Source organism: Octodon degus, unplaced genomic scaffold (genome assembly GCF_000260255.1).
Source record: "Octodon degus isolate 3935 unplaced genomic scaffold, OctDeg1.0 scaffold00235, whole genome shotgun sequence".
NCBI classification, from domain to species: Eukaryota; Metazoa; Chordata; class Mammalia; order Rodentia; family Octodontidae; genus Octodon; species Octodon degus.
The window spans coordinates 473,322-485,271 of NW_004524811.1; the positions used below are offsets into that span (position 1 = coordinate 473,322).

The 11,950-nt window shown below is 33.8% G+C and overlaps 1 protein-coding gene across 2 annotated transcripts in view; it reads right to left on the reverse strand.

Annotated features, from left to right (window-relative positions):
* Nucleotides 1–1,089: 1,089 nt before the first annotated feature.
* Gabra2 (gamma-aminobutyric acid type A receptor alpha2 subunit) overlaps nucleotides 1,090–11,950 on the reverse strand; it is a 146,030-nt gene continuing 135,169 nt past the window's right edge. For both annotated transcript variants that reach the window (XM_004645656.2, XM_023705991.1), the window contains exon 10: nucleotides 1,090–2,165. In XM_004645656.2, the coding sequence (XP_004645713.2) occupies nucleotides 1,863–2,165 (303 nt within the window). In that variant the 3' untranslated portion in view covers nucleotides 1,090–1,862. The remainder of the gene's footprint in view (nucleotides 2,166–11,950) is intronic.

Sequence of the window (11,950 nt, forward strand, 5' to 3'; positions counted from 1 at the left end):
TGATACAGTCATGCACAACACAGTAGATTCACACTTAAAGAAAATAGAAAAAATTGAGAGGCAAAGGAATAACAATTTTGTTAAGATTTTGCTTTTTTCCATAAGATACTCTTTTTATTGATTTTGTGAACATACCTATTTTTGCACTATAATCAAATACTGTACAAAATTGCAAGAAATGCCACTAGTTGACTACTTATTTTTCTACAAAACAATCATTATTAAGGTGCGTCTATTGTTACAAGCCAACTAATAACTGCTAATGTACACATCAATTAAAAGTATCTTAAGATTGCCATAAAACTTTGAGTGTAGGCAAATAGTTGTTAACTTTTACTAGCATATTTCAGGGACATAAAGAGTATTTTTAAATATTAAAATAAAAATAAATTTTAACATTAATTCATAATTATATAAAATTGTGGCTTCTAATTTCAGTGAGTGTGTGTTTGTGTAAGTCTGTGTATATGATATAGTCCACAACTGTTAGTGATGTTTTAAGTTCTTGATTTAAAAATGCTCAACTCTTACCAAAACCTTTTCTGGTATACAAAGCTGTTGTAAATTTGAGTCAGTGAAATTTAAAGTTGCATTTTACAAAAGCAGATACATATTGATTCTTGTCTGAAAGAGCTGTTTTCAAATCAGAAAAATGTGCCAACTAACTGCCCTTTCCTTTATAATTAGTGGCTTCTGAATCCTAAAGAAAAGAAGCCTTAAGGCAGAATTTGCAGTAAACAGGAAAGAAGAGAATCATGTAAGTGCTCATCTATAGTCTGGACACCTATTAATTCTCAGCACTTGGAGTTTTTGGCACAGTTTTCTAATCCAATAATGAACGTGGTTCCACAGCAGCCAAACTGGGTAAGCTTTCAGTCTCCAGCACCAAAATGGAAAGAAAGAAAGAAAAAAGAAGAAAAAGGAAGGAAGGAAGGAAGGAAAGAAAGACAGAAGAAAGAAAGAGAAAGAAGAAAGAAAGAAAGAAAGAAAGAAAGAAAGAAAGAAAGAAAGAAAGAAAGAAAGAAAGAAAGAGAGAAAGAAAAAAGATGAATGGACAGGAAGGGTGAAAGAAAGAAATTAGCTGATAAATTTCAGTACAACACATACTTGGAAAGAGTAAGACACATTTATTCATTTTTTAATTTAAGGTAGTTTGAAGTGAATGAAATAAGTCATAGGATTTCAATTATTATTTTCAAATGAATTCTGAAGCTAAAAATATACTGACCATGACATTCCAGTAGTTACTAAATTGTAGGCATAATTAACATCCTGTCAGGGTGACTCATAATTATTTGAGCTTGTCATGCGATAATATGTACATGGTTATAGATACTCTACAGAGTAATTAAAAGCTGATTTCAAATCTCTAGTTTTTTTTTTTTTTATGTATGTCAAGCTTCCAATTATATTAGCAGGGCCTCTGAGCCCTTGTGGAGGGAAGTGATGGTGCAGATATGAGATTCTGCTAAGAATTTATCTTAAGTGACATTATCTTCTATTTTAATCATTTTTAATTAATAAAAAAATCCCTAAATGAAAACATTCCATAAAGGATAATGTAGAATCCCAATTTTCATCATTATTAGAAGAATATGAAATAAATCAGGTCTTCTGAAAACCACTATAAACCATATCCCAGGATAAATCTTTAAAAAAGACAATGGCTCTTTTTAGCTTGGGGTGCTTCTGCCCACATTTCCATAAGTTAGCAAATGCATATCTCTGTTAAAGTTCTACTGGTAAGCTAGGTCACTATATACACACTGTACATATTGGTGGACAAATTAGCAGTTATTAGTCAGACTGTACACAGCAAAACAAACCAAGTGTAAAGTATATATCCCAAAGATGACTTGTGTCTAGATTGAAGGACTGACCCCTAATACAGGCTCCCTGTTTAAATACGTAGCCCAGTAAACTAAATTAAATGTACCAAACAAAACTGGGAAAACTATTCTGGACATTCTGTCAATTTTGCTAACACTGTTGAAAGTTTTCTTGGCTTCTGCTGGCTTGTTATCCGGCTTCTTATTGGGTTCTGGTGTGGTCGCACTCTTGGAGATGGTGGAAAGAACTGGATCTTTTGAAAGATTTGGGGCATAATTGGCAACAGCCACCGCATAAGCATTGTTCTGTATCATGACAGATGCCTTCTCTTTTTTCTGTTGAAAAACATAAGAATTAATAAAGTTTGAGTTGAGCCTACAGTTTACCACCTTCCAAATGCCTGTTGAAATTCTGTAAAAGCGTACTCTGATACTTAAAAACTGTCGACTAGAAAGAAGAAATGTGGGAACATAAATAAGGAACATAAATACGTTAAAACCATTAAACTGAGAAAATTTACAGAGTAAAACCAATGGTACTACTTGTCTGGAGAACATGCTTGTTATTAATATAGAAAATAACAGAACATACAATTCTAATAAATATTACAGTTTCTATTCTTATGACTTACTTAACTATTTGCTGAATTAAGGAATGAACAAATATGTGAAATGTAGACTTTTTTAACAGGAAAAAATGATTTTTGGGCAGGGAATGTAGCTCAGTGGCACATGTGTCTGACTGGCAAGCACAAGGTCCTGAATTCAATTCCCAGTACAAACAAAGAAACAAACAAACAAACAAGCAAACAAAAGAATAGAAAAAGAATGATCATCTACAATGAATGATCCCAAATTTCTACTTGATATTAAGATTTCACTTCATCTCATATCAAAATGGTACAATAATGCTTTACTTAGATGGTAGGAAATTATAATCTTATATGGCTAGCACAGTGAAAAATACTCAAAGCATATAAAGGAAAGGAAATACCAACTCTTAGGTTGTTGCATAAGGCATTCCTGATCTGTTTCATTTTATAATCGTCAGTTCAGCTGCTGACAGTACCTACCTGGGTCATTACTATTTCTGCTGAATCAAATAATTCTTCTTCTTGATTGGTCTGAACATGTCTTATCATTAGACACACTAGAGCCACAGGGTTCTCTTCAAGAAATACATTAGATCACATCGCTCTTACTTTAAACTGTATCTCATGAAACTTAGAACAACTACATTTTCTACCACTACATCTTTTCCATTATGTGCAAATTCTACTGTGATAACCAGTTTTCTACCATTTCTACCCTTCTGTGCCCTGGCCATGTCAGCTCCCCAGCCTGGAATACTTTCTTCCTAGCTCATTTGTACATGACCTCTTCTGCTTTAGTCTGTTTTGAAAGTGATTTTCTCACTTTTCACTTGAAGAGAACCCTGTGGCTCTGCTCATTATGTCTTTACTACTCTTGTCTGCTCCTTAAAGTACCCAAAATTATTCCCATACTTTCCACTTTTTGAAAGTATGTAAGTTATTTCTTAGTAATGTGATTTTATATATATATATATATATATATTTTTTTTTTTTTCCTCTCAGGACTTAAGCTTATCGAAGGCTTATGCTGTTTCTGTCTTAGCAATGAGCATGAACCCTTCCACCAAACACAAAAAATAGTTTATTTAATGAAACCCACTAATATAAATAGTACTTATCAGTCTGTATCTAATATGAGTATATGGTGAGTTATCTAAATGAAAAACAATTTAAATCAGCAATAAATTATCCAAAATAGTGCTCGGTATAAAGCCACAGTTGTCATATAGGACAACTCAGAAGAGAATTGCTTGTACTAGTTTTTCTAATTGTGAACACTCAGAATGTTCAAACAAAGATTAAAGTATCTCTAAAAGTACAGGAGGATCTGAAAACAGGGTCACTTATCTTTCACTGAAGTACATTCATTCCCTGCCTGTTTTCCCTGCTGATATTCCTGCAGAGCCAGCCTCAGCGTTCAGGGAAAGGGGATGGGGAACTACCATGTACCACTTTGTAAAACAGTAACACGTCTTGTCTTCATCGTGCTGATATAGTTCTCTTGTGACAAATGGAGAATAAGTGTGTATTTGATTTTTAAAAAGACAGATACAGTGTCTAGCCCTGAGATGTCAGGTCGAGTGAGTCAGCCATGAATACTGTCTCGAGCTCACTAATGAGAAGGAAGTAAGTTTAATTTTAACCTTAGATATAATTTCAGAAATGGGAGCTAATGAGCAGTTGAATCCTGACCAGCTCAGCTGGCTACTAAATGTCTGAAAAGTCGCTCAATTAAATTCATCCAACTTACTACAGAGCCTCTGTGATTTAATTGTTCTGTATGACTTTTGTCATATTAAGTTATTTGAGATTTAGGAGTTTTTTTTTTTTTTTTTTTTTTTTTTTTGTAAAATGTTCAACTAAAGTTGGTATAACTTGGTAACTGTTCAAAGAAGTCAATCTAATATTTCTTTGGAAGAAATAATGTAGTGTGAAAAAGAATCTCAACGAAGGTCTTTTTGGAAGTGGGATATTTAAATTTCATAAATAATCATGGTATAAGATTTAGGCAAAGAATCATACAAAACTATGGACTGAATTTTACCAATATCGCTCTCCACCCCCTACAAATACCTCTCAATTACATCTATCTCTTAAAATAATTATAAACATGTTCAGGAAACTAGGCTAGGGCAACTAATCAAGCAGATATTCTGACTGACCAGGAAGGTACCAGTACTACATAAGCAGAAAGGCTTCATCAGCAGGCACAGCCAAGTGTCAGTGCCACCTGCTGCTCTGACAGCGGGTTGTGTTTCATCTAATGCTGCAGCTTCTCCAAAGAGCTGCACTAAACATAAACTCCCATAGATGTTGTTGATTTAGGTATAAAGACAAAATCCATCTTAATTTGTTCATTTTTCAAAACATGTCTTCAATAGCTGAATATAACTGTAAACCTCAGAGAATTGTCAACATTAAACAAAGTGATGATCTTGGCTTCAGCGCTCTCCCCGCAACTTGGAAACATTACCATTTTGAGGACAAGTAGCAATCAAAATGCAGAAGCCATATGTTGTATCTGTAGTCAGTATCCCAGCGCTGGCACCTGGAATTTCTTACTAATTCACTGAATGAAGGGCAGAGTGTGCAAATGGTGCCACCTCTCCTGAATTCCTAGACAACACACCGCAAAGTGTTTTCTGGCTGATAACCTACCAGTCTTATTTTAAGGCAGATAATATTTCCACTTAGTCTACTTGAAAATAATAACCATGGAGCTATCTTAAAGCAAACTGTGTTCTTGAGTAAAGCTAAATGTATACAGAGCAAAAATATATAGCTGACTTGCAATTCTAAGATTTTCTAAAGCAGAATATCAGATTAAGTATTCACAATGTATTAATTTATTTAAAAGAGAATAGAGGGCCAGGAGGATAACTAAGTAGAATAAGCACATGAGTGGCAAGCACAGGGTCCTGAGTTCAATCCCTAGTACAAAAAAAAGAAAGAAAAAGAGAAAGAGAGAGAGAGAGAGAGAGAGAGAGAGAGAGAGAGAGAGAGAGAGAGAAAGAGAAAGGAGAGAGAGAAAGAGAAAGGAGAGAGAGGGAGAGAGAGAAAAAAATAGAAAAATAATAGACAAAACATTAGAAATTATACACAATACCACAAAAAAGAGGTATGCAGAAGTGGTTGTTATACTGCACATCGTTTTCTTCAATTTGTTGCTCAGATTACCAGATATAAGCATGTAAAATTGGTCAAAGTAAAAATTTTAAACATTAACTGCTACCTTAAAAATGGTAGAAATTAGTAGTACAATCATCTTAGCTATCTTGTTCACAATGTATTTGTTAGTGTTCTTATAAGTGATGGCACTGATTGGCTAGTTACTCTCTTCTGCATGTTGAGAAGGCATGATATTAGCAGTACTACCAAAAGATTGAGCCATTACCATGAGCTATTGCACTGAACTAGTTATTAATGGCTTTCAAAAGAACTTTGCTGAGGGTTCCCCATGTTATTAAGGAAAGCTATTTGAACATAATGTGGTTTAAGCAAGATCATCAGCAGGCTGTATCTGCAGGACTTATGACCTTGACCTCTCTAAACTATTTTTATTTTATATAGTGTAGCCCTGGCCTTATACTCAAATCCATTAAGAGAAGTAGTACAATGAATCCTATTTTTCTAAGTGTCGCAAAGTGCATTCATGACCATGAGGTAATTTTTAATATTCTTCTATAATTTTTGTTTCACTTGAGACTTATAATAGTCTAGTACTTCATAATACCTAACTTACTACAATCAATTTTAATCTAATGTTACATGTATTTTGAAATGTAGATGAATTATCTTATGTCACCCAGAGAAAAAGACCAGCTGCAGCAGAAAACAACAGAACAGATTGGGTTCCTAAAGTAAAAGTTTCAAAAGTAACCTTAAAAGTAAAGAATGCAATGAACATGGAGGGGAAAGAGCAAATTAATAATGTTTCTTCCTATTAATTTTGAGCAAATCACAGTTTTACATAACTATACATAGACAACTAATAAAATATTTCTCTAAAATTATTGTTTCAATTTATTTGATCGCCTACATGTCCCAGGGTAAGAAATATATAAACTTTCCAAATATACACTCAACTCAAATGCTTGTTTACTTCTTGCCCAAATACACACACCCTTCCACACACATCTTTAACCTGCAAATGATACTATAGCTCAGCCCAGAGCTGAAAGTTAATTTCACACTGGTCCTTGAGTGAGATACATTTTGCCTTCTTCTTATTAGCAGAGGAGTGCTGGGTGATATTTACTAAGCTATCACGTTCTATTGACCTCACAAAGTAGGTACCCTCCATGTTCTTGCACGGAACTCTGGAAGATAACCTTAGAACATGTACGTGTATTTTGTTCCTTTTTCTCTTCCTATCATTTAATATAAGTTTAATAAAGACACGAACTGTGTTCTGTGGAACTTTGAGTACAGTTGCTGGCCAAATATAGGTTCTAAAAAATTTCTGGGGCTAGGGATATAGCTCAGGTATACAAGGGCCTGCCTGGCATGCCCAAGGTCCTGAGTGCTATTCCTGCTTACAAACACAAACAAAACTTCCATAATGATAAATGAATTACTATTAATGCAATGACTACTGTGGTAAGGAAGTGTATGTATAAAATGTGAAACATAACATGTTTCATAGAATAGGTTAAATATGCTGTTGGAGAGAAAGAGAATTCAATAGCTTGTCTTCAATTCTATGTAACTATTCTCCAAATCCCCTATTTTATTACATAGAAATGTGAAGGGCTAGAAACTAACAAAATAAACTCAACTTAAAAGTAATGCCATAGAAGTTATTTTACTTGTGATTATGACCCATGTAATTAAAAGGGGGAGCAAGGAAAGCACTAATAGACAAAAATCAATAAATGATGCATTTTTAAACACTAATAGGAAGGAAAGTAAACTATGCTGTTAGACAATTTGTGAAGAGTTCAATTGTCAGTGAAGCAGGATGAAAACAAACTACAACCCACACCAATTAGTTTTCTAGTTTTTAAGTGATATTTTGTAGGTTTCAGAATACTTTTAATTTATTGTATTATCAGAGTCACTTAATATATAATTAAAATGTCATGTTGAGTAACCAGATTACAGAAGTCAAAATGAATACACAGTGGTGGGAAACCAAACTTGGCTACCTTTGACTGGGAGATAGAAGGCTTACACCTTGAACAAATGTTCTAGCTACAATACAGACACCTATAAGTGATTTGAACTGTCAGGTGAATGAAAATAATGGTCACATGACTGCAAATTTGGATAAGACCTCAGAGATTTCCCCTTACCATAAGGATATAAGGATCTCATATGAAACATTGAATATAACAGACTTTGGAGAAAACCGCAGATCTCCAAAGTGCAAATTTATGCTCTTTCTACCATATCATGTTGCATTTTTTCAGTCATTATGGCTATTAGAAAGCCCACTGCTTGTAAAATAACAACATGCTTCCTGACGAGGTAACGCTGCTGTTAACTCTCTGCTAACCATCCTGACTAAGAAAAGTGATACTTACAGAAGATTGTTTGAAGGTTAAACAGTCCATCCACTTCTCTAAGTACTCTAAAGTCTTTCCTTGGTTTAAATTGGGCCATGACAAAGCTACATACTTGAACCATATTAGTTTAGCTTGTTGAAGAATTGCCTTCACTGAGTTGTTTGTTAATATAATGCCTTCAGCTTTTATTGAAGGGGACTACAAGAAACATCAATATAAAATCCATTACTGCCTTTATTTGAAAAAAATTGACATCACTTGCTACAGCACCCAGCTTTCCAACATGGAATTTTGATTCAAAAAACTAGTTTCAATACAAGAAAACCATTTCCTTAAGTATTCATTTTTTTGTTAAAGAAAAATAACTTCTCCCCTCCCCGTGTGCTATATTAGTCAATCAGTATCTTATAATTTGAAGTTCAACCACTATAGCTGTGAACTATAGATGATGGATTAGAAGAAAACATGAAAGTAAAGCCACATTAATATGCTGAGCTGTAAAAGGCTCAAGTCAACAACTTCTGTCATTGCCAGTCCTATGGAAACCCCACTACTATTACGGACTACTGGACTATATTGGAATATTTTGTTGAATTCACATACCTACAATATTTAAATGACAATGGAATGTGAAAGTGATCTGAGTCATGTTTTAAAAGGTTATATAAAGCAATTAATGTGCTAGCCAAAATGTAAATCCATTTAATTATATTTCCTTCATGCTGATATCCTACTTCTATGTTATTTAATTATAAGTTAAATTCATGCATACTTTGGTAAACTGCCTGAAATTCTTTTGGAACATGGTAGGATATTTCAAGTGCAAATGAAGTGAATATATAAATTTGAAAATGGATGTTTTCTACAAAATGAAGAGCAACCCACAAAACAATGGCACATTCCACAATGGTTTGGTTATATGCCATCATGTCTGGTTTTTAAGTAATTTGCTATCCAGGTTCTTCTATGCTTTCCTCAGCCAGTTTAGATTTCTGTCTCAGATTTAAATGTAAAAGCATTAGAATTAATTAAAAATAAAATTTCAAACTAAAACTCCAAATAAGCTATTTGCCAGATGCTATATAGGTAACCACAGACACAATGATTACTAAGACAAAGCTATTATTCTCCTAGAGATTGTAACTGAATAGCAGTCAAAAAGTTACTTGCAATTAAGCTAAAGTTTAATGTGATGATTAAAAGAAGTTTGTGCCCATGGCTGTGGAAATATGTGGGAGTCAATTATTTCTTAAAATTATTGACCTTAAATAAATTTGCATAGATATTAAAGTCCAAGTAGGAGTTTAAGAAAAGAAAGATAACAGTATTTCAATAGAAGTAGCATGCCTAACATTATGGATATATGAAGAGTTATAAGTATGTGGAGAACTAATTGTAACTTGGAATATTCAGCAGAAAGCATTGTGTCTTCAACCTAAGTGTGTACTTCTTATTTGATGATTCTGATCAAGTTATTTTACTTTCTCATTCCTCATCTCTAAACTACAGATCTCCTGAGGCAGATGGGGCAAGTATATATTAAATTTAAGATGATTTCTTTACCAATATATGAGAAAACTACATATTGGACCATATTAGTATAGCTCGTTGAAAAATTTCCTTCAATAACTGACTGAAAAACAGCTTCATGAGGATCACTGGGAGTTTGAGGCCACCCTGGGCTCCAGAGCAAGCTCAAGGACAGCCTGAAATGAGTAGTGATACTCTGCCTCAAAAAGACAAAACAAAACTAAGCAATACAAAAGCAAATAAACCAAAATAAACAATTCACTGAAGAACTAAGACTTAAGTGATCTGAGTCATGTTTTAAAAGGTTAATTCTGGGAATACTACAGATGATGAATTGGAAGAAGATATGAAAGTATTAATATTTGCTGAGCTGTAAAAGGCTCAAGTCAACAACTTCCAACATTGTGAGTCCTACGGAAAGCCCACTACTATTATGGACTACTGGACTATATTGGATTAATTTGCTGAAATCACACACCTACAATATTTAAATGACAATGGAATACACTTCAGTGACAAAACTAAACAAAAAAGGGGATACAAATGAAGGACCATTTTGTATCTGCATATTCAAAATAGGATAGACACATAGCTACTTCCTCTTAATTCAATGAGAAGAAAGATTTGTTCTAATAGTATTTGTGGACAGGATATCATGTTTGCATCTTATACTATGAATAACCACTAAGACAACAATATGCAATGTATTAATTATTGAAACTGCCCTACTAATAGGTTTTGAAAGTATCTCATTGCTATTTGTTTCTCAATAAAATTATTTTTTTAAAAAGAAGACATGATTAGGAATTCAGATTTTTTGGCTTCTTTTGTACTAGAGACTGAACTCAGGACCTTGCACTTGCCAGGCAGGGATTTATACCACTGAGCTCTCTCTCCCCAGCCTAGAAGAAGACATGATTCGAGCTAAGAAACATCTTATAAGTTATAAAAATAACAAGAGATGGTGAAGACTTTATGTATGGCTTGTAGGAAAGAGACTGAAAGAGATTTAATGTTATATGTGGATAAATCCTTTCAAATTGATGATGCATGAGATTATGCCATACTTCTCACTCAAGTGCCAATTGCTGATTTGATTTTAGGCATTAGTATGGGGAAGATATACAATCAATTGCAAAGACTGTATTTTGTTCATCTGTCATTTATTTTGTCATTTTTTAAAAAAAGATATACAAAGATTAAGGTATTGCAGTTAATTGAAAATATCTAAGGTACAATTTAGATACATCGTCCTAAAAGTTACAAGAAAGTCATGTATCTACTTATAGATAATCATGGGCATAAAAACCAAAGTGGAATTATAGATTTTGATTATCCAACACTTTATTGATATATGCCATATTTATTGAGTACTTAATATAGGCAAGTCACTGTATAAATGGCTATAGATTAATGATATATTAAAACAAACAATTATCATCTTAATAATTTTCTAAAGAGCTGAGACACAAATATGCAATTAAAGATCTCACAAAAGTGTAGGATAGGGGTCCTGCTCATTAGCACAGTTGTTTAAGTGACTGCTTAAACAGAGCATTCAGGCTCAGGTTGCTGTGGTTCAATCCCCAGGTCCTCAAGCCATATCAGAAATGCCCTAAAGGCATCCTGAGCCATAAAAAAAAACCTTCTGAACTTAAAAAAAAAGTGTAGGATAGTCCAACATATTTACTTATAATAGGGATCTAATCATTTGGGGAGAAATAGTGTTCAGTAATTCTCCAAGAAACTTATAGATATGCTGAGAAGGAGTAGGAATAATCTTTTAGGAGGTGTTAAGTGCTGGACCTTTCATTTGTTGGTGTAGATCTTCTTGAAAATATTGTCAGTAAATATTTTAAATTGAGAAGCACAAAGTGAATAATGAAAACAAAAAAGCATGAAGGAAAATTAAAATGCCTGTCTCTGGACATAGACAGGAATTTAATACTAGAGAAGCAGAATCACTTCAGAACTCTGGCAGAGAATCTCAAGCATAAGGTGAATCTTGGCACCTGTTAGGATGTAAGGGTAGGAAGCTTATATGCCGAGGCCTGTTTTAAACAAAAGAGAAAAAGTGGTTGACCTGTTATGCTTGGAACATAACAGCTAAAAGATTCAGTGAGGATCCCTTAAGAAAAATGGAAAATCATTTCCAAGCCTTAAATTATGTATGCCATTGGTTCACATCAATGACGGGAGAGTAAATGGAAACAAAATCCAATAATGGACTGAGAATTGAACTGAAAGTGAGAAGGTAACACTGTCAACAATTCTAGAAAAATGGCTGAACGGAGAAAAGGTGATGGAATTTGAGGATAGCCAAAGGAAAGGACATAGGAGCTGGAGGGCAACTTTGCCTTTGTGGTCAATCAAGAATATTAAGAATCTGCATAGGCTATAAACAGGTGAATCACTATGAGTCCAATCTAGTAGTGAGACCCTGGACATCCTGTACACTCTTCCCTAATGAAAATGAAAAAAAAAAAAAAAA